Source organism: Morchella importuna (genome assembly GCF_003444635.1).
Source record: "Morchella importuna strain M04M26 chromosome Unknown Morimp01GS011, whole genome shotgun sequence".
Lineage (NCBI taxonomy): Eukaryota > Fungi > Ascomycota > Pezizomycetes > Pezizales > Morchellaceae > Morchella > Morchella importuna.
Window position 1 is genome coordinate 869,788 of NW_025763408.1, and position 22,532 is coordinate 892,319.

Genomic DNA, 22,532 nt, shown 5'->3' on the forward strand with positions numbered 1-22,532 from the left:
TAGGTTTTGTTATGTATTTTGGTGATTATGGTACATCTGGTTTCTGGTGATTTTCGATAAATTTACCGCTTTCGAAGTATAATAATAGTACAACTCCCTCGTAAGAAACTCCCCTACCAGGGTGGTAAGAGCGCACCCCTAATATAGTTTTTGTTTGTTTAATTCATGAATTGCATGCAACTCTACGGTGATGGCAATACCCCTAATATGGTAATAATAGTCCCCAGGTTTTGTTCCCGTTATGCTCGCCCCCCAGAGGCCGGAATTGACTTGTATCCACTAGCTAGCCTCTACCACAATATTTGATGCTAATTAGAGGTCAACGTGTATGTTAGTAGTCCATGCAGGTAGGATAAGGTCTAGAACTACAAGAATGACGGACTCGAAGATGTGCATCAAAAGGGAGTAGATGTAGTGTGAGCTAGGAATACACCAATGCCAAATACCTGCTTGCAATTTTGCACGAAAATGCCCGTTTCGTGGGTGGAAAGGTTCATGTTAAGTTTAGATGCTTGAATATTCGTCGACAACACTTGAGGGGGCAAAATGATGGTAAAAGAACAGAAACAGTTAGATTCAGCCTGGATAGTAAAGTAAAGCAGCCAAAAAATCAGAATGTTTAGTTTCTCCGCTCCTGTTGTTCTGATCACGATACTTGACAAGGTTTCGTTTTACAACTCAAAACCGTGATCAAGAGATATTGTCATGAATTATGTGTTCCTCGCAGGTAGGCTACTTTCTAGGCCGTTGTGGCTTCGGGGTGTACTCTCTGCGCCGTTTCTCTCACTGCGGCACTGCAGGTAGGGGTGGTGGGAGATGTGTTTGGCTCGGAGGTGTTTGGGCGGAAATTGTAAGGAAATGAGACATCGAAAGAGGTTAATAAAGACGATACGTCGACCAAGCCAGATTAATCACATTCAGGAAGCTAGCGGACAAGCTATCGAAAAAGATTGGAAATTGCAATTGAACAGGAAGCTGAAGGGCTGTTAGCAAGTTTCGGCGAGAATACAATCACCTCATGATATAGTACCTTTAAGGATGATTTGATCTTTGTGATGGGAAACATATGGTAGGTAGTAATTAAATATTGGTACTTTACGTAGACGGGTAAGAGAGAAGTATCAGGACCTACCGCTCAACGGCTGGAATATTGAGGCCTTAAGTACGGCGCTGAAATAATCTTAAAGGCATAGCTCAGCCAATTCACATTTCTTGATATCATCCAGAAAAGAATAGGACACTTAAAGGCTAGTTCTATAAGACTAAAGTGCGATTATTTTGAGCTGATAGGTATACCAGCGAGCTGGTGATGGCTGGAGGATGAAGAAATGGTATACAGTCGACTCTCTTTATAGTGATACTTCATATAGTGATACTCTCGTTATAATGATAGAAATCGGTGGTCCCGAAATACCTTTTTACCAGTATCTCCTTACTTATTATAGTGATACTCGCCTTATAAGAATATATTCAACGGAGATTTTCGGTCCCGACCATATCCTTATATCGAGAGGTGACTGTAAAGGCAAAGGGTCATGACTCACATCTATAGAGAATTGAGGGAAATAGTCCAGCAAACGTGTACTTATTAGGACTATAGTACCACACGCTTACGATCCAAAGCCCAGCAGATACGGGATCGCTTACGTAGAGCTATATTCTCCTTCAAATAGGAATATAAGAGGGCGCTTTTGCGAGCGGGATCTTAAAGTACATGAAGGTCAATTTCACATTCCACTAAATGGGGAGGGTAGAAAATTATTCTCGAAGTTCGTCTAAGTTAAAAGGGGGAAGGACCGCAAACGTGGAAGGTCCTTCGGCCCATATTTCAAATTAACTAAGAGCAGGCAAGAAGAGTCAAAGACCCCACAGCGTCTGCACGAACCAACGAGAGAGGCCAATGTAAAAAAGCACTCTTCTCCTTCATACAAAGACGGAGAGGGCAAGCAAACACACAGATCCCCCAAATCATGCATAGGTAGATGGGTCTAACGCAAAAAAACGCTCTCCTCCTTTGAAGAGGAGAGGGCAGGATAACAAGACATAAAAGGCCATCCACACCTTCGAGACCCTCGGTATCACCGAGGGTCTAAGAGGCCAGGGCAACCTAACGCAAAAGTCTCGGGCCCCTCCCCTCCTTGTGAAGGAGAGAGGGCAGCGCGGGCGGGGTGGCCTAACGCCAAAAAGGCCCCCCCTCTTCACAAGGAAGAGTGGGAGGCCCAATTGCAAAAGATGGGAAAAATACAACAAAAATAAAAAAAAGGACCCTCCCCTCTCCTCAAAAAAGAAAAAGAAAGTGGAGAGACAGAGGAGGGGGCCCAGAAGCTAAAATAATTGAAGTTCCTCTTCTCTCCCCACTAGAAAAGAGAAGAGGGACAAGCCCCGATAACACCCACGCCACACTAGCCAGCATGTTCCCAACAACCAACACTAAAACATAGTACCCACCTACTACTTAAGCAGTAGAGTTAGGACGCTTCCAAGATAGGGCCATTGCCCTGGGAGGCCTCCCGACTCTAGTGCTTGAGAGGTAGGTGGTATGTCGTGTCTTCCCCATCTCTTTTTGAGGGCGGGGTGACGTGTGGTAGTCAGTAGAGATGGGAAACAGGCGTTTATTATATAGAACCACGTCTCAAAACTAGGTATAAGTGTTTACCCTAAGTTTTTGCCCTTGGCGACATAGTGTTGGATGTTTTAGCCGCTGGGTTAGGGGAAGTCAAACAGGCCAGCTTTTCAAGTGGCATGGTAGGTTAGAGGGATGGCGTTTACCTTGCAGGTATGTACAGCGCGATGCCATAAATCGTTGGAAGGTGTGAGGTCGCAACGCCGCAACGCCTGACTGCAATGCCTGACCACAAGTTTTTTCCACAACCACCGATGGCGCCCAGAGACAGTGTACCCCATGCTCCTACAAGTATTAAGTTTGTAAAGGTATACACCACAACCCTTACAACTCAGCGGTTGGAGGAGTGTGGGGTAGATGTTCTGGAGGACTAGCTTACCTATTCCCCTGACTTAAATCCCATTGAACATGTTTGAGTACATCTCAAGAAGCTTTACCATCAACACTACCCCCATTTGGGATATGATACTAGATCACCTTAAGTATTGAAGCCCCTCATGGAGGAAGGTCTAATTCATTGCTGGGAACTGTTACCTGATGATTTAGTGTCTAGAGATTTGGTAGCTAGTTGAGAGCATGCATAGGAGAATAGAGCTGTTATAAAGGCAAGGGGTTGGTATACAAGATATTAAATGTCCAATCATCTTTATTTAGCTACTATTGAACAACTATAAAAAAAACAGCTCTCCAAAGGGTCAATTGTAGTTGTTGGGTGGGTAGTCATGATGGGACAGGAGGTGTCGAAACCCGTTACTACGCCGCCCCATACGATGATTTATGTCCTAGAACTATACGTCCCGCCTTCTTTCCGCAAGATTTTGTTCCTCTATTTCTAGCGGCGCTTTTTCCCCCGGGTCTGCTATAGGGGCTGTAAAATATTCTCAAGATATAATTCTTGCCGCAAAAGAGCACGCTGCGCATCTCCATCAATGTACACGTGTGGAGCACTCCACCCGGAACTTGAGAGAATTAATTGCATAGAGTGGGAGGTCGAGAAAAAAATGAAAAGTTATGGGTGTAAGATATACATGTTAATAACGTTAGACTAGAACCCAAGCACACAAATTATTACAGGTATCTTCGCATATGAGCATTCGCCTGATCCGCCTGTCTATGTTGGTAAGAATACATGAATGTATCATCTCCTCTCGAAAGCCTCCCACAGAAAATACAGCCCCGAAGCCACCCCCCTCGAAACCTGGCTTAAAATGTAACCAGAAACGATAAAATATATATATACTTCCTCTACCAGACATGTTAATACATCAATTTGCACATTGCCCATACAAAACCGACGAGGAAAGGGCACAAATGATGCATTAACTCGGGACGTTATTTGTAAATGGGTCACCTGATGCATTATTTGATGCATTTGCTCGTGGGGGTGTTTTGGAAATGCATCAACTGATGCATTATTTCTTGACAAACGATTTTGAAACGATTAATGGACGACTTATGGGTCCTTATTTTACAGTTTTGGATCACATACGACTTTGGTATTCATTTTAACGATCAAATAACGACATTGCAATGTACCTTCCTCATCATCCTCCATTCATTAACTCTACAAATGATAAAATACCATCCTCATCCATGGTGTAGTAGATAGGGCATTGAATGGTTGAGAGATTGGCTCTAGTTCAAATCCCCCAACGCTCACTTTTTGTTTTTATTACCGCTATGGGTATGTAACAGGTAAATACATACTTTTAATGCATCAATTGATGCATTAATTGATGCATTAAAAGATTCATTGTTTTATCCATTATTGATGCATTTCCACCCATATTAAAAGTAACACATTTAAAATACGACTTTCGGACGGGTTTACCCATATAAGAACAAGATGCATCAAAAGATGCATTTAGATGTCTGGTAGGTTGCGTAGCTGCATACTCTCCCAGGTGTCTCCTCTTACTCTGCGAGGATGGCATTACTTGGTAGCGGGGTTCTGTGGACGTAGACTATGCTGTTATATGCTGAGATGTGGTAAGAAAAATTTGTTGTTGTCTGTTTTCGTTGTTACGCTCTTTGCGGTGACTTTCCTGCAGCTGGGCTGACCATTGGTAGCGCGATTGACAGCCAGGAGTTACCGCACCACGAAATCTACTGATGGGTGAAAGAAACGATTTATTCGAATATCACTTACAGAGATTGTGTGTTCTTTGCTCTGATTATATAAACATAAACATGTCACAAAACAAAGTGGAGGGGGAAAGGCCCTGCAGGACCCGCGGGAGAGCCCATGGAGACTACCTCATCCCCTTCCCTTGTAATAATTCGGTAATTGCGCTATGGTGTGATGTGGTCAGAATGATGCATATCGGTGACGTGTTGATGTCCGAATGGGTTTCGGAGATCTGGTCGCTGCCAAGCCGTGTTGGGTATAAGAAGGGCTGGGTTCTCGCGCCAGGGGAAATGATTTTGTAGCCGGTTTTGTTTTGACGACAACCTTCGTGCATTAACCCAAGAGGCGCAACTACGAGCAATTATTTTGAACACATTTTGGAGAAAGAACAAAAATTACCAACATTGATATCAAAAATTGAAGATGGAAACCGACAATACCTCTAATATACACGTCTACGCAGCGCAGAAAATACAAGGCGCAATACAAAGAATGCAAAAAGAAGAGAAGAGAGAATATAAAACAAGTTATAAGATATATAATTTCGTAAAGGAATATACATAATAGTACTGGGCCCCAAGCTCAACGCTTGGTGACCCTACCTTTCCCCTTTCTAGGCGCAACAATCACCTCCCTATTCGCCCTTCTCTCCGCCCTCAACTGTCTCGCCGATTTCTCCTGCATCTCAGGGATTGAAGGCACAGCCTTCTTACCCTTTGGTGCAGTATTTTCCTTAACCATCTTTTTTCCCTTTGGCGCAGAAGGCACGACCACAGCTGCAGAAGGCACTACCACAGCTGGTGGAACTGTAGCTGCAGGAACCATGACCCCCGTCTCCTTTGCAGCCACAGCACGAGTGTGGTGCACCTTTGGTGTCACCTTTCGTTGGGTGCGCTTGCGCTTGCGGACTGCTGTGCGGTCGTCGCGGACAGGCGTGGTTAGGTCAATGATGACTCGCTCTGGTGAAGCCACACGGCGAGGAGAAGAGACAATGGCCTTTGGAAGCTCTGATAGGATCAAGAGGGCCTGCGCGGCGATTGTCGTTGGGCTTATGGTCGCTGGAGTAACGGGGGCGTGGAACGGGACCTGTTTCTCCTCCTCCTCCTCCACCTTCTCTTCATGCTCAAACACATATTCATTTTCCTCCTTCTCTTCCTCTTCTTCGTCCTCCACGTCGTAGTCTTCATCCACCTCCCGATTGCACGGAGTAAAGTGGGAAGACACCCGGGGGCTACCGACTGAAGGAGCAGTGGATGATGAGGGGGAGGGAGCAGAGGCGCGAACAGCAGACTGCAGCGGTGATTCAGCTGATGAGTCAACCGATGATGCAGACGATAGTGTAGGCGACTGAGGTGGATAGTCTTTGTCACGAGCAGCGCGGGCATCGACGAGAAACTCGTGTGCCAGTGCCTGCTCTGCCGTCATTCGTCTAATGGGGTCGATGTGCAAGATGCCCTGCAGGAAGTCCCACGCTGTTGGTAGTTAGCAATCCCATATTCTATACACTAGCAATAAGAAATTTCGAAAGGGGAGACAGAGGAAAACCACACCAGCTTGGCTCAGGTACACTGCTTCGTCCTCCAATTTCTCCAGCCAGTTTTCCGGCAGCCCCTTTACGTTCTTTCGGTATATGGCGTCCTTCGCGGTGTTGGGTCTGTCAGTGACGCCTGGGATCGGATAGTTTCCGATCAACATGCGCCACATGATCAAACCTGTGGCCCAGATGTCTCTATTGACCAGTTAGCAAAGGTTCCTGTATTGAATTTCATAAAGGTGGAGATGGTAGAGACAGAGAAACGTACGCAGCAGGTCCATATGGGGTTCTGAACACCTCTGGTGCCCAGTACCACGGTGTCCCAGCCCAGTATTTGAAGGAGGCGCCCGGCCTCTCTTGATTGATTGGCTCTGAGAGCCCGAAGTCACCGATGAGGGCAGTGGTACCGGTGGGGCCACGGGTCCGGAGGAAGATGTTCTCCGGTTTCATGTCTGTTTGTCCTATATATCAGCCACAGTCACAAGCCAAAGATGAAATAAGGTAGAGGAAGGTTTCGTTGAAGAAATAGGAAACGTAGCAGAGAATGATCAGAGGTAAAGTGTGGAAACCAAAACAGAGAGAAAACTTACCCCGATGAGCAATGCCTAGGACATTATGTAGAGTGTTCAGCCCAGTGAACACATCAAGCATGATGTCTGCGACATCGTACTCTTCGAAATGTCTAACAAGGCTCCTGTCAAGGTCCCCCTTGTCGGCAAACCGCGTAACGATATACCCTAAATTGTCATATATTAGCACACTCCACGAAATGAATATGATGGACGAGAGGGTGGAAAGCGTGGTGCATACAGTAATCCCCCTCCTGGAAGTCGTCGATAATGTCAATGAACGGGCCGCCGGTGTTGCGCAACCTCTTGAGGAGCGCCACTTCGTTCTTGACATCATCCTGGAACAAGTATAACTGTTAGCCCACCATACCATGGAGGGCGAAGACGAATTGCGGTAGAAGGGAAATATAGAAGGGTAACTCACAGCGTCGCGAGGATTGGTGTACTGCTTTGTCCACAGGACCTTTACGGCATAGATTCTTCCCGTCGTCATCTGCGTGCAGCGATGCACGATGCTAAAGCCGCCGTAGCCAATCTCTTCATGGAATACGTAGTCTCCGCGGATTTGACCGTCGAGTTTGAGAGCTTGGTAGTGTTCGCGCGTCATGGTTCGTGGCGCGGAGAGTATAGAGGTTTTGATTGTTGGTGGTGGTTGGAGAACACTGGGCTCGGTGTCACAGTGAGTGAAGTAAACTAGTCCTGGGTGAGAACTGGTGAAGCTGCGAGGGTGGGTGTTAGAATTTTCATGATCTTTTCAAGGATTTGGGGCATAAATTCTATGGTGACTGAGGAGGGTTCGTGTGACAGATGGTGTTTGTAAATGAGATGAGCTGGAGGGGAGCTAATACCAAAAATGTAGAGTGGAATAGTAGACTTCCTGCTTGAGCTAAAATAGGGATAAACCTCCTGAATAGAGTTTCAAGAGAGTTGACAATGCAGTGTTGTGGGTGGTTTGAAAATGGTTAATCTTCGGATTCGATTTTATTTTGAGTTGATTGAAAAAAAATGATAACAGGCAGAGTCCCTAGCTTTCGGTTATGCAAACTGCGAAGATAACCTCGAAGTTAAAAAGTTGGTAAATTGATGAACAATTGAAACTAAAACCCTCAATGTAAGATTAAAGCCGAGCTTATTTTGCTGAAAAGATCGGGAATATGGGAGAGGCTGTGCTTATAGTGTCTTTCAATTCTTGGGATGTAGGTGTAGAGTAGTAAAGCACCAATGTTGAACACTTCAAACAAAGTCCTTTCAAATGAGACTTGATGAGGAAAAGTGAAGAAATTGTTATATATTCAACTTCAGATAGTCCAGGTTAAAGCCCGAAAAGGAAATTGGTAGTGAACTGACAATCGAAGCCTGTGAGGTGTAAAAGAAGGCGATACTTTCTCGCGAAGACAGCGGTACTACCAGGAAGGGATACCCTGAGTATATATTCCGGTAGCTTAATGATGAATTGAAAGTGAAGAGGTAACAGGTCTGCGGAAAAAATGAAGTTGCAAAGGATTGCGTGTGAAAGTAAAGAACTACTTTTTTGACGAAAAGACAAAAGTTCAGCTGATCAGTGAACCTTTTTGCTATGATAGCAGTTGAAAGATTGGTTGGGATGGAAGCAATCTCGTAGATGAAGTCTATCGAAGTTGGTGCCAATGTAACCTAGAGGTATGGTACACTTGGGTAGAGATGATAAATGAGCAACAAGGATTTCTCGACAAGGAAGCAGTTGATGTAAGTCTCTGGTTCTATCTTTGGAAAGAGCTGTTGGTGTGGTATAGCTGGAGGAGTTATAGATATGAAGAGTACTCGCGGTAGTGACAATTTTATTGATCAACAGGTTGTTTGGGTTGACAACTATGACGACAGTACAATATGCTCTGTGTAGATCCTGAGGGCGAAAGAAAGAGGTGACCTTAACTCGCTAGCAGAGTGGAATGCAGAAGAGATGATCTGGTGGTCTCGATAGAAAGATGCGTCGAGAATTACAGATGTGAGGTAACAGAAGATGGTGAGCGGGTGTTGCTTCCAAACGACAAGCCTTATTCGAAGATGAAAGTAGGAGAAGGAAGCAAGTAACGTGATATACACTATCGACTGATACCTTTACCACGGTAAATGGAGTCTGTTGTAAGATCACAGGAAGAATCTTGATGAACGACCCCAACAGTAGCTGCGTCAAGGTGGAGAAACAGGAAACAGTAGATGATGAGGTAGCGGAACTTCAGTCGAATTGTCTCCAGGCACTAGAGGTTAATGCAAGATGAGATGAATTGATGCAAGGATCAAAAGGCTGAACAAGAGATGTCAGATCAGAGGAGTTCAAGATAGTTGTGATATTCTTGCAGCTGGCTACCGAGAAGGATGTGTCTGTGTGAAGGAAAGGAAGGGAGGTGGAGTGGGAAAATGTAAATAGTTCAGTCGAACGAGACCCAACCATACTAAGGGTGCAAAACCCTTTATGGCTGCCACTCCAATCTACAACCTCTCCAAGGCCTCAAGGAGACAGCCAGCGTACAGACCTGTATACGCAGCGACTGCTATTCGGACAGGGATTTGAGATACCAATTCCTTTCTTTTCCACTTTTTACCCTAAATGTAGGCTTGCTGTAGGCGAAAAAGCGACAAAATGTGCCCGCTTCGGCAGCTGTCTAAACGAATAAGGTCCCTTTCTTATGTCATATCTCCTCTGAACTATATCTCGCTCCCTTCACAGTATCCGTTAATTTTGGTGAACATCTTAGAGTATTCATGGATTATCACTAGTACTCGGCAGTCTTCAACAACAACATACATACAGGTAATCACACGTTGATGCACAAAAAGGAACGATTAAATAATCACAGTGAGACAATAAAAAGAGAAAGACTCACGCGAAAAATTCAGTGTAGTGAGGCGTCTAGCTATCAGGATTCTGAGAACCAAGTAAACTGCACCGCCGCTTTTTATTCAGGGATCTTTGAATACTTCCGTTACAGAGCTACCGTTCAACATCTCTCAGACCCCATCACCCTCAATTGCTACTTGGTAGAAGATTTCTCACCCCACACGATACAATCAATTACGAACTATGTATTTACCAGAATATCGCTCAGGTTCATGGCCTATCACTCGGCCTCCATTATCCCCACCCGTGCTCGATTGATTGATCAATTACTTCTTCTATTGTATGCCACCATCCCTACCAACTCTCTTTGAGCCATATGGTGCCCCCTACATACAGGGCGAGTACTAGTCATTGGGAATACAACAAAGGGGCCCTTTTCATCACGTTGTGTACGAGAACAGGTAGTATTATCTAGGCATTGCCGCCAAGGCTATAGGCGGTGTTTAAGACTACCGACGTCAAATTGTTGGAGGAACAGGAAAAGCCGCAATTTTCAGTGCCCATCTGCGAAGACGAGTAGCCGGGAGTGATAATGGGTGAGGATGGATGGGAGGCGATGCTCCGCGGGGGTGGCGGGGGGTGGGCTAATGTGGGAAGAGAGCGTTTCGTGGATTGGTCCACCTTCTGTCCGGCTCTTAGATAGTTTTGACCCTCCTCTCTCTTCCTCTTATCTCCATTGGAGTCACCAATTTGAGTTCCTTTTTTATCCCGAAAGTATATATTCCGCACAGTTTAAATATGTAGTGGGCTTCTGTTTGAGAATCATGCGCTCCTCCGGCCACATTGGCGGTAACGAAGCTGTGTGAGTTCCATAGGAGGAATATCAGTGATGCTCGGAGGTTAATACGTACAGCAGTCCATCTAAGCTCTGAGCGGATTGAGATTCCTGATGATGTAGGATATCGCATTGTATTCGGAGGCAATGGCAGCAATTATGTGTTGCGGCTCACCTCAGAGATCCCAGATGCAGCTCCATGTTCAAGATCGAGCACAGTAATTGCGGTCATCGTCCTGTATGTACACTGCGTATTTCTCCCGCTCTGGGCAGTACGTATAGCTCTGCATTGCGCACACCCCCTATCCGCATCCCAATCACGCAAATTCCATATTGAATCTTCCACTGGCTCTTCCCTACCAACCGCGAGGACACTCGCTGCTCATGCTTGGGACTTAAAGATAATCGATCTCCTCTTTAAGCATATCACCAACAGAGTCTTTGGGGACAGAGTGTTGATAATACAGGTAGGGTGTTATAGTTCAGTGGGACACTTATGGAGCTACTTCTAGCTGTTCACCCTGTGTCTAACGAGAATCTGTTGAGCTAATACACGATTTTCCAAGTTAGAAAATAGGATGTCTTATATATATAGAAGTACTACATTATGAACAACTACGCCATAGCCTGTTAGTACACCTTTGTTGGCCCAGAGTACAACCCAGAGTGCAGCGCAATGCGTGTTTACTCCCCGAAAAGGCATAGCTCAATAATAACCTAAAGCAGCACTGGCGGAATACGTACGCACAAGATGTGGAAAGATGTTCTTTTAGCGGCTCTTACTTACATCAAAACTCAGCCTTTCTCTCTCCTTCTCTCTTCGTCCTGTGGTCTATCCTTCCTTACCGCCTTCCAACATCCTTTTTATCTCCCTCATCAATAGATATCTAAATCTTCTGTGTTTCAGGAACATTGAGTTTCATAATTTAACTCACTCTGAAGGCCGATAGCAGCGTAAGTACTGATGGATGTCCTCCACGCTCCTATCATCAGGTCTTCATCCTCTTCCTGCTCATCATCGACATGGCTTAATTATCCAAGGTACATCAAAAGCTATGATCCGCCTCGTCTTCCCCCATTCCCCCTGCCAATCACAGAATTATTGAGGTAGTGAGGCTTTGTCTTTCCAGTAACCTGTTTACCTTGCTCGCTAACATTCATCTTAAGGAAATAAATATTGATCCAAGTCAAACGCCCGGAGAGCTTAACCGAGTTGAATCAATTAGTCAGACTCTACGCGTTCCAATATATATCAGGTATGATTGATGTATGAGCCGCTATCATTCCCTTTTGCTCGCCTATGAAGCTGCTCAAGTTTAATGCCTTGGTGTTCTGCGCCTACCGAATTACATACGATTTGTCTAACAGTTATGACATAGATTCAACTTATATCATAAGACTACCTTGCAGTATCTGTTTGAACACAATTCAAAAATCTTCAGAAACACGAGCGTGTATCAATGTGGGGCTCTCAATAAGTGGATTCCAAATTCCGATAGAAAGCTACCTGATATACGCTTTGGACTTAAAACCCTCGGAAGTTTCTATTCTATATCTCCCGTTGACAATATATCTCCTAACATTCATGACTCTCCATGCCGCAGCAGATATGCTTCCTTAGCATCGAAATCAATAGTCATCCCTTACACAGTCGATCGGAATCGGAATGACAGAACTAGCCTCAATTGGTAGTTACGCTCTGCTGAACTCTGACATGGTTCATTCAGTAATAAACGTATTCCATACCCTTAGCCTGTGATAACCAACGCAGTGGGAGAATAACCCTTGACAGCGTTCTGCAGAGCACAACTGCCTTATGTGGTTAATTCTGTCATTCCGGCTTGGGCTGGCCTTGTGAAGGACAATAATTCCGACGATTTCCCCTTCCCTCCCCCGCGCTAAATAACACACGCAGCACACATCTACGCTGAGACAGACGGTTCTTGTTTTCTAAGTTCCGTATAAAGTTCCAGTTTATGCTTGAGTAAGAAGGGGAGAGGGAATTCGGGGAAGAGTATTTCAACCATCCTCCAGGAGGACCAACTTCTCTCCCTTCATAAAAAGGTGCTAATAATACCCTCACACGTCTGAATCTCCATCACTAATAAAGTATTCAGATCATAGGAAATGAACAATATATCTATCTAATCACTAGATATTTGTTTCTATGTTCGCACCTGCGGCGTAAAATACGGGTGCAGGTGATTTAGCAATTTATAGGCTCATACATTCAACCACGGTCATCCATTTCCTCTCCCCCTACTCAATTTCGGGGGTAGTTATTAAGCGATATCCCCTTTACTGTCACGTTTTGATTGTTAGGGTCTCCCAGGCCCACTTATGCAATTGGTCGATACGTCAGGGCACTATCACCGAATTATACCCAACTGAGGGACCACAAAAAAAACAGAAGCTTCCTAAGTATTACAGCGCTAGGTAATAAGTGCTGGAACGGCTGAGACACAGTGGTACCTGTTTGAGCAAAACGCCACAAATATGTGGTGCCTGCAGGTATAACTGTATCTCAGGGTGTTACACCCTTTCTATCTATCGCTGTAAATCTCTGCATAATTGTGCTTGCGAGGCTCTAAATATCAAAATACGACGGCCATAGGTAGATCTCCTCAAACTGAGTTTCATACGAGCACCGTGTCAAGGCTTGTATACACTACATTCGGAACCAATGGGGCTGTCTACTTCTGGAGAAGTACGGAGTGCGGGGTGGTAATGCGTGCGGCGACTAGAGGTTAAGCTGGAGACCTCTGGGGGTAACGACTAAGTGTAGTTTCCAAAAGGTACCTTCGCTATGTTGTACACCATTTGGACACTACACTTCGCCGTTATATCAGCGTTTTGCAAGACATTTGGATCATCTGTTGTAGGGGTATGTGGAAGTCAAAATGCATAAAACGCAGGTGCCACTCGATGAATTGTGCACATACCAATGTGCTACAGACGCCAAGAAGGAGCTACGATTTCTCGAACCTATTAAGCGTGATATGACCTAATCGGTATATTGTCGGGGCATACACCCCCGCCGCCCCAACTAGAATGGATAGGCCCCTTTACAATATCACCCCCCAGCGTGATAGCCGGACCTCGATGCTTTTTGGGGACAGAAAAAGTTCCTAGGAGTCTACCAGCAGCAACCGACGTCCCCTAAGCCCACACCAACACCCACCCACCCACCCACACAACGACCGCAGCCAATCTAAATAGACATAGGCCAGTGAGAGCCTTATCCTATAGCCTAGTAGAAATTTAATATTCCGGGACCTACTATTTCAGTAGGCTCTCCTAGTGGTAAAGTCGCTGTTTCACGCACTACTAGCATCAATCCACACGCTACTGGTGTGGAGCAGCGACTTTGCCACTGGGAGGGCCCACTGAAATGGCAAGTCCCAGAATTTTAAATTTCTACCAGGGCATGAGGTAGCCCTCAGTATCTACGATGAGCGGTTTATGCGAATATCCTGCAAGAAAAGATCATTCGCATTTACATCTCCTCAATTGTAGCCTCTATATGCAAGCTACCTCGAGGATCCACGTGTTAATCGTACGATCATGGGTGAAATTTATGAAATCATACTCTATCACTCGCTTTCGTTCGTGGTCAGCGCGGATCAATGCCCGGGGCTATAGGAGTCTCCCTGTACCAGTAACAGCCCAGAGAGCTATCGGTGTGAGGGAAGAGCTGAAGAGAGGCTTCTGGGTGCCCCCGACCGGCAGCTGGCTGTATGATATTCTGCATTGTATTGTTGCACCCTCGAGTCAACTTTAATAACTCCAGACTGCCCCAGGTCATTTTATTAATAGAGAACCGTAGGCTATGGGCTCTAGCTATAGGGAGTCTTTCTGCCTCCTGAGCCTCTTTTGCCGCGTGTTAAAGCACTGATGAAGAGAGCTAGGACTGGTGCCTAGGATTTCATGAAAGGTTTCATTTTCTAATCATCGATGGGATGGCTGTGCTCCTGCCTTCCTCTTCTGACTTCTACACTTGGTTATTACTCCCTCCGCTGTGCGGGTGTCTTCCCATTTGATGCCTGAGTAATTGTGCCCAGGTCATTCAGATCTTGGTTTATTATGGCTCCCTAGCATTTTTTGCTTATTACGACCCAGTTGCGGAAGCACGGAAGCTGCTCACTGAGGTCAGACTGTATATCAATTTTCTTGATAATCGTTGGAGGGTCAGTTTCACTCCGGCATGTTTCGCTGCTGGATTTCTTTCTCTTTTGCACGCGAGTTCACTAACCCTCGGGGGAGACAAATAATCTCATAAATGGCCTACCTCTGGCTCCTCATGACACCCTAGACAAGGTCTTCTCTTTCACAATGATGGACTCATAGGTGACTCATAGAGTCTGATAGTTTCACGGGTAGCAGTAGAATCCCAATCAAGGTCAATCACTCTCACGGTCAGCTCAACTCCCTTATGGAGATGGAGAAGTTAATTTAATGCAACAGCTGGCACCATGGCGGTGATTCTCAAGTGCACTATAATAAGTTCAAGTTGACTGTCACGTCTGAAGAGCAGAGGCTGACAGGTGGGATTAATAGGGGGTGAAACCGGGGGGTGTAGGGGAGGGTGGACAAGGTGGGGTGAACGGGAAAAGGAACATATATCTGACGCGAAATAGCCTTTCCCCCCCAGAGGTAGGAGTGTCTAGACTTGTACTATAGTTACCTAAGCCCTCTGGTACTCACCTCCCTTCTCAGGTGGGGTCACTCCTCATCGGCGCACCCCCGGGTACAGGCGCACCTCACTTCTCGCAAGGGTTATTTTGATACCAGGTTCCAATATCGTGTATTGTGATCGCAGAGTTACCAAAAGTATTATCATTCTCTCATATCCTCGCATCGAGAGGGTATTATAGGGTGTAGAGATATTGGCTTTCAGTCCCGCTAAGGTAGATAAATGAATTAATCTTTGAGGCTGGAAGAAGAAGCTGGAAGACAGAAACTCGGGAAGGAGGTGGTACATAGCTCGATCACCACTGAATAGTTGAATTTCACGTACAGGTTATCTATATCTGAAAGACTGATAGCAGATTCATTGGATTGCTTATTCCTTCGCTTCTTTATATTACGATACTGAAGTTATTAATCATACATACTGCGTGCACGTGTACCGGTGCCGGCAGTTTTTGCCTTCTTCGTCTTCCTTGTCTTCATTTTCTGCCTTAGACGGCTGGCTCGCCTGCCAGTCGCCTACTTCCAATTCTGCTTGAGTACGGGTACCATCTTTACCCCTCGTTCTTCAGAAGACACACCTATCTACAGCGGAACAGTGTTAGATATCCTTCTGAACAATAAGAGTCCGAGCTACGCAATAGTACAAAGTTATAGATAATTTCGGGTGTCACGCCTTAGCATACCACTATACACAAGGGACCGAAAAATGACAGTAAGGCTGTAGGGTAAAGCTAACAGTCTTACACTCCTACACCCTACATCTACAAATCACCACTCCTCACACCCCCTGCCCGAATCCGCCTTTGAGGCCACCTTCGTTAACTCCGACGCTCCGAACAAAGTACCGCTCGAGAGCCCTTACATGGCCCTGCACAACAGACAGTGACAAGTCATCGGCTGTCTTTTAGCCAAAATATGAGCGGGGCAGTAACTATCGAACACGCACCCGCTCAATTCTCCGCTGAAAGACACCCTTCACATTGTCCTCCACCCGTACATACAGGACCAGGACAAGGAACCTTGGAGCCAGACCGGACTCGCGAGCAACGGGAATGGGGGAGGGGCTGCCTGCTGGCGTGTCTCAATAGACATCTAGAGGCCACTTGAGCCTCCTGTCCAACCTCCACTACACTAGAGGGGGACAGGATGCGCTTGGGGGGGGGGGGGGGGGAGGCGGCGGTTCTCAACCTATCTAACTACTCTAGAAAACCTTTCGGAGGTCCCGAGAGATTCCCATGCGACTCCCAGTGGGTAGTCTCTCACCTAGTTCGCTCTCTACAACTCCACCTCTTCCCCCGGTGTGCGGATCAACGCCTGTCTGGTGTGTAGTTATTAGCTTTGTCTTGAAGTACGATGGTCTTCTTATGATTGGGTAGAGGTATTAGGGACGTCTCGCCGGTTGAGCTTGGATGTTGGCAGAGCCACCGTTGAGTCTCGAGGGGGTCGCGGGAAATGGGATAGTGCGAGGGATGATGAACTTTAAGTGGGAAAGAGGGGAGGGGTAACGAGGAACGGATATGTACCCACTTCTATACAGTTAGCATTGGTAATTAGGCTAGACAGAAGGTCGCCCACGAGGATCCGCTTCACGCCACTGGGGGCGGGTAGGATAGTAGTCCTAGTGCAAAAGGGAAAAATACTTGTCACGATTCCTACGACAAGTTAGTTTGCTGTATATATAGTACTCTGCTATGGTTGTTAGCGTTGGGTGGCGATGATGTTCTTTTTTGGGGGGGGTCGTGGGGGGTCGTGGGGGTGGCGGATGGAGACCAGGATGCCACCCTCCCCCAGCAGGCTTCAAAGCCCATGTCTATTCTGTTACGCAAGTAGGCTACGGGTAAGACGCTGGATATGGAAAGCGGGCTTATTACGTTTGGCGGTGAAGGAGTGGGGAGTGGGTTGAGTTATACTATCACTTTTGTTAGTCAAATAAGCTTCACTGAAGAAAGAACACCGAAAGATCTTGTTAGCCCCGAACTACGACAACACTTTACTCATATTTGGCGAAAAGGCTTCAAACAACCCTCACACGCTGAGGTTGGTTGAGGACAGATATGCCTACGGAACCCTCACTGCGGCCTTACACAGACAAGTTGAGTGCCTGGGTTGGGGTTATTTCTTGGCAAGGAGGACGAGCGTGTGCAGCGACCAACAGGTGTAAGCCCAAGCACAACTGCACACGCTCACTCCATCGCAGTCGCGCGGCACTAACACTGTCAAATAAGATGCATACGAGTTCTGGAGACATACCTCACATCCCAAAAAGGTAACCTGAAGTAGTCAGGGGAAAGGGATGGTCTACAGGGACATCGGGTATACTCTTGGGATAGGAGTTGGTTCGTGGGTCACTGCTTCCTTCTACGAGCGGCGTCACCGAAATGTGGCATGCCCGCAGTGCTATTCTTACAGGGCCACCTTTCAACTACAGAAGATAATGTTAGCACAATGCCATACAGTAACTGCCTCCGACAGCAATAATTCCGTTACCGTAGAACACTGAGGTATTATTCTATGGAAGTGTGTTGCCTACTATTGTTGCAATACAGGTGACGGGAGGATGGATTTGGAGATTCTTACCTCGACAGGTGGGCACCCTACTCGCCCAAGAAATAAATACTGCTGATAACCTCCGCGCTACTTCCACGCAAGATATCGGTAGACTCTATTTTCGGGCGAGTGCACTAGTTCGTACCCCAACGAAGCCTTGCAGCTAGTTGTTCTAACAGAAAGGGAAATGTTAGCAATCTAAACCTTCCACAGAGATTCTATTCGCAGCGGGGAAAGAGAGAGTGAAAGGGTGAGTAGGAGGGGTAAGTGTTTTAGTGTTGGGTTGAGTAGGAGTAAGAGAGGGAGCAGGTAAATGGGGGCGGATACATACAGTGGAAAACGATCTTTTTTTCGTAATCAATTGCCTAATGTTTAGCCAGTTTCGGCGGATGGTAGAGGTAGCTAACAAAGTCAGCTTGAAGCGGGTAAGGACTTCGGGAAGGAAGAGAGGGGAGCGGAGGGAGAGCGGAGGGAGTGAAAACGAGAGGAGGTTCACTTAATGCAGCGGAAGGAAGCAAGAACGAAAGGGAAAGGAGATGCTACCTTGAAAAGGACAAGCCTGATGATCCCCTGTAGCGGTAGAGGTACTATAGGCATTGTTAGCACTTCCTTCGACAATGGGAAGGTTTACTTGATGCTGGGATACTCATGTCCTCGTTCCAAAGAAACTGAGGACTCTAACCAGCGGAGGAACGAAGGACCTCTGCTGATTGACGGTGTGTTTGTCGCATACTATCTTCATTCTATTAGCGAATAATCATTGTGGAGGAAATAGAAACTTACCGGAAAACTGATCAAATTGGTTTTACTAAGATCGTCAAGTTAGTAAGAGGTAGGCGTTCTGCTGGTTGAAAGCCAACAGAAAGCAGCGAAGGAAGAGTTTTTTACCAGAGTGTTAGTAAAATCTCAATGTGGTTTGGGTCAGGCATGTCCATAATTGCTAATTATGGAGTTATTCATCTACGGTTTAAGGCAGTGTCGAGCCAGCCACTTGGCTGGTCGACACTATTGCCAACCGAGAGAACAAAAAACAAAAAAAACAAAAAAACAAAAAAATCCTGGGCCGAGTTGCCGAGGAACCTAAAACCTAAAAAACAACACCGGACATAGATCGGGAGCAATGACAGACAAGTGACTAACGTCGACGCCGCAAAGTGGGGAAAACTTTACGGCGTGACAGAAAGCCACTTGCTGTCCTCTCCATCTGCTTAGTATTTTCAAAAAAAAAAACAAAGGGGGGAGGGGAGAAGTTTGGCGAGGTTGGCGAGGTTTGGCGACTTAGCTGCTGATGGTTAGTATCCGGGAAAACGTACCAATCCAAACTGGCATGACAAAGGAGATCCCAACTGGCATGACATAGGAAATCCTGGTGGGAGCACTCCCACTCCCACCCTCCAACCTACCTGGGCCTACCCAGGCTACCCCGCACCCCCTCACCCTCTCCCTCCCTCCTCCCGGCGGGCCCAGCCCGCCACCCCCACTCACCCCTCACCCTCTCCCTCCCTCCTCCAACACGGTACTAGCCCGCACACCTCCTTTTACTGCCTGCGGTTAGCTTCTGTTCTATAAAAAACGGGAGGACTTACTGAGATCGAGGAAATCCCATGCCACCCAACAAACACCCCCCCCCCTTCTTAGAGTGCGGGGAGGAGGGGGGGGGGGAACGACAAGAATAAGGGGTACATGTAAGGGTGGGCCTGTTCGGCAACAGGAGAGAAACACAATCTTCAAGGCTATTAAAAGCCTAACAAAAGTGTTGCCGAACAGGCCCATATTTTCTTTTTCTTCTTTTTTTCTATTAAGTTGAATAGTTAGTAATTGTAATGTATTAGAGACTGATGGAGACTTACTATTTAACTATCATATGCTGTTGTCTTTTTTTGCTTTGGGATCCCGTTCGGCAACAAGACAACACAGTTTCCAAGGCTCAGAAAGCCTAACAAAATGGTTGCCGAACGGGCCTTTTCTTTTTTTCTTCTTTTTTTTTCTTTTTTTCTTTATATTTTTCTTGGAGCACTATCGAATGGTTAGTAATTGCACAAGATGAGATGGAGATTGCGTGGCACGAACAGTTGTGACTTATTGCCGTAAGCATAGAGAGTTTATTCTCTTCTTTTTTACCGGCTTTTTTTTCTTATACATGCTGGGAAGAATTAGTTATTGTAATGTATATAGTTCAGTAGATAGATAATACTCACAGTCTAGCCATCTACCTAACGTAGGATGCTGCCACCTATTCCTTTTTTTTTTAATCTTTTTTCTTTAATCTTTTTTTTTAATCTTTTTTTTTATCTTCTTTTTTTCTCTTTTTTTTTTCTTTTTCTTTAACGTTTTTCTCTTCTCTTTTTTCTCACATGCTACGGAATGATAACGATTAGTGATTGTAATGTACATGGCTTTGAGGATGGGAGCTACCTACCTTAACTGTTTACACGACCATACGTGTTTTTCTTTTCTTGCTTTTCTTTTCGATTTTTATCTTGACCGGTAGGTAGACAACCAAGTTGCTTCCCCAAGCCGGCTTTTAGCATTGCCAGTCATCGAAAGTGCTGGTTGCTGTGTCTTTCTGTACATTCTGTGAAACGATTAGTGATTGATTTAATATAGGAGGCTCTGTGGAACTTACGTGCTTGGCTCTAACATCGAAGGAATTTCTAATCTAACGTTTTCCTTTCTTTTCCTTTTTCTATATTTTTTTATTTTTTGCCCCACGAACGTATTCATGGTCTTTATTTAGCATTGCCAGTCATCATGATGCGCTGGTTGCTGTTTCTTTCTATACATTGTATGATACGATTAGTGATTGATTTAATATAGAGGAAGATCTGTAGAACTTACGTGCTTGGCTCTATGATCGAAAGTATTTCTATCTTTTCTTTCTTTCCTTTCCTTTTTCTATATTTTTTTTATTTTTTGCCCCCACGAACGTATTCATGGTCTTTATTTAGCATTGCCAGTCATCATGATGCGCTGGTTGCTGTTTCTTTCTATACATTCTATGATACGATTAGTGATTGATTTAATATAGAGGAGGATCTGTGGAACTTACGTGCTTGGCTCTATGATCGAAAGTATTTCTATCTTTTTTTTTCTTTTTTCTTTTTTCTTCTTTTTTTTCTTTTTTATTTTTTGCACCACGAACATATTCATGATCTTTAGCATTGCCAGGCATCTCAACGTGCTGGTTGCTCTTTTTATTTTCTAAAGGCACATTAGTGATTGCTTTCATAATAGGATGATAATTGGGACCAACCTGCATGACTTTTTATCGTCATGGTTTCTTTGATTGACTGATGATTTGACTTTCTTTAATGATTTAACAACGAAGTTAAACATTATATTTGGGACTGCCACTGATCTAGACGTGCTAGTTGTTTTCTTTGACTTTTCTATGAGTTGGTTAGTAACTGATTGTATAGACAAGAGCAAACTTTACTAACCTGCATGACTTATTATTGTCACGGTTCCTTTATTGATGTTTTCTCTTGATGTTTCAAGTTTGCTACCAACGGAGTTGGTATTAGAGGATTGTCAATCGTTTGGACGTTTAGGATAGTGTCTTGATTTTTACCATGACCTTAGACGGTCATGGTTTCTTTCGTTTGGATTCTTGATTCGACCGATTTATTTTGAGATCTTTCAGCATTGCCAGACATCATAACGTGCTGGTTGCATTTTTAGTTACTGTGAATAATTAGTAAGTAGTTTGGCTGAAGAGAAAACTTTGGGAAGAGCATACCTATTGATTGTAACACGGATATTCTTCTTTGTGGTGGTATCTTTCATGGTATTCTTGCTTCCAGTGACGATGTTTCCTTATCTGACCGAATGGCCTTTTCGGGATTCAAAGTCAATTCATTTCCAGTGACGAGGTTTCCCTATTAAACCTGAAGGCCGTTCAGGAAGATCCTCATCTCATGAAAATTCTGGTTGCTCTTTCTGTACACACCTTGGAAAGATTAGAGATTGCTTTGGCTTCAAGATCTACAACTACTTACCGGCTTGGTTTTTTGCCGTCACAAGAAACTCTTGGTTAAGAATTTTTGACGAAATTGATTTTTGGTTTTTGGTTTTTGGTTTTTGGTTTTTTATCAGGGCGGAGCCTCTGAGCGTGCGACTTGCGCTTTTTGGTACTTGAGATACTACAAAACGGTGAGTTCGTGATGAATTATGTTAATGTTATAAAAAGATACTTACCTATTTTCTTTGTTTGGTGAGCTCCAATTATTGATTAAACTTTCTTTTTTTTTGCTCCATTGCACATCAGGGATGTTTCGATTTTTAGGTGCACGGTAAGAGGAAACAATTTCCATCTAGTGGAGAAGAAAGGGGAAGATGTTCAAAGATGGTACATCCACCAAAACTCAGGACGGTTCTTAATTTCCTTGAGTTTTGGCGCACGCCAGAACAATGGTTCTTCCTGTGGTTTGTGTTGTGGTTTGTGGTTTAGAAAAAGTTTTTCTTGGTGGGGGGGAGCCGTGTCATTTATTCGTTTCTGTGCTGCGTTGCCCTAACGTGCGGGTGGGACACGTAGGCTCCCTGTGACTGCCGAAAAAATTTTCTCAGGTGGCTAAAACACATGACCTTGCATGGAAAATTTTTTCCAGGTGACTAAAACGCATGACCTTGCATGGAAAAAGGTTTCCCAGGTGGCTAAAGCGCATGACCTTGCAAGGAAAATTTTTTCTCGGTGGGTAAAACGCATGACCTTGCATAGAAAATTTTTTCTCAGGTGGCTAAAACGCATAGAAAAAAATTTTTCAACTTGCTCAAAACACATGACCTT

At 45.1% G+C, this 22,532-nt stretch overlaps 2 protein-coding genes across 2 annotated transcripts; both read right to left on the reverse strand.

Annotated features, from left to right (window-relative positions):
- Positions 1-5,333: 5,333 nt before the first annotated feature.
- Positions 5,334-7,461, reverse strand: LAJ45_04634 (uncharacterized protein; the record flags this gene model as incomplete). The annotated part of the gene is made up of 6 exons (XM_046114211.1): positions 5,334-6,223; positions 6,287-6,480; positions 6,554-6,737; positions 6,876-7,022; positions 7,096-7,192; positions 7,279-7,461. 6 exons carry the CDS (start codon positions 7,459-7,461, stop codon positions 5,334-5,336), a joined length of 1,695 nt encoding a protein of 564 aa, XP_045972733.1.
- Positions 7,462-21,627: 14,166 nt separating this feature from the next.
- On the reverse strand, positions 21,628-22,059 carry LAJ45_04635 (uncharacterized protein; the record flags this gene model as incomplete). The annotated part of the gene is made up of 4 exons (XM_046114212.1): positions 21,628-21,695; positions 21,745-21,774; positions 21,881-21,888; positions 21,944-22,059. 4 exons carry the CDS (start codon positions 22,057-22,059, stop codon positions 21,628-21,630), a joined length of 222 nt encoding a protein of 73 aa, XP_045972734.1.
- Positions 22,060-22,532: the final 473 nt, after the last annotated feature.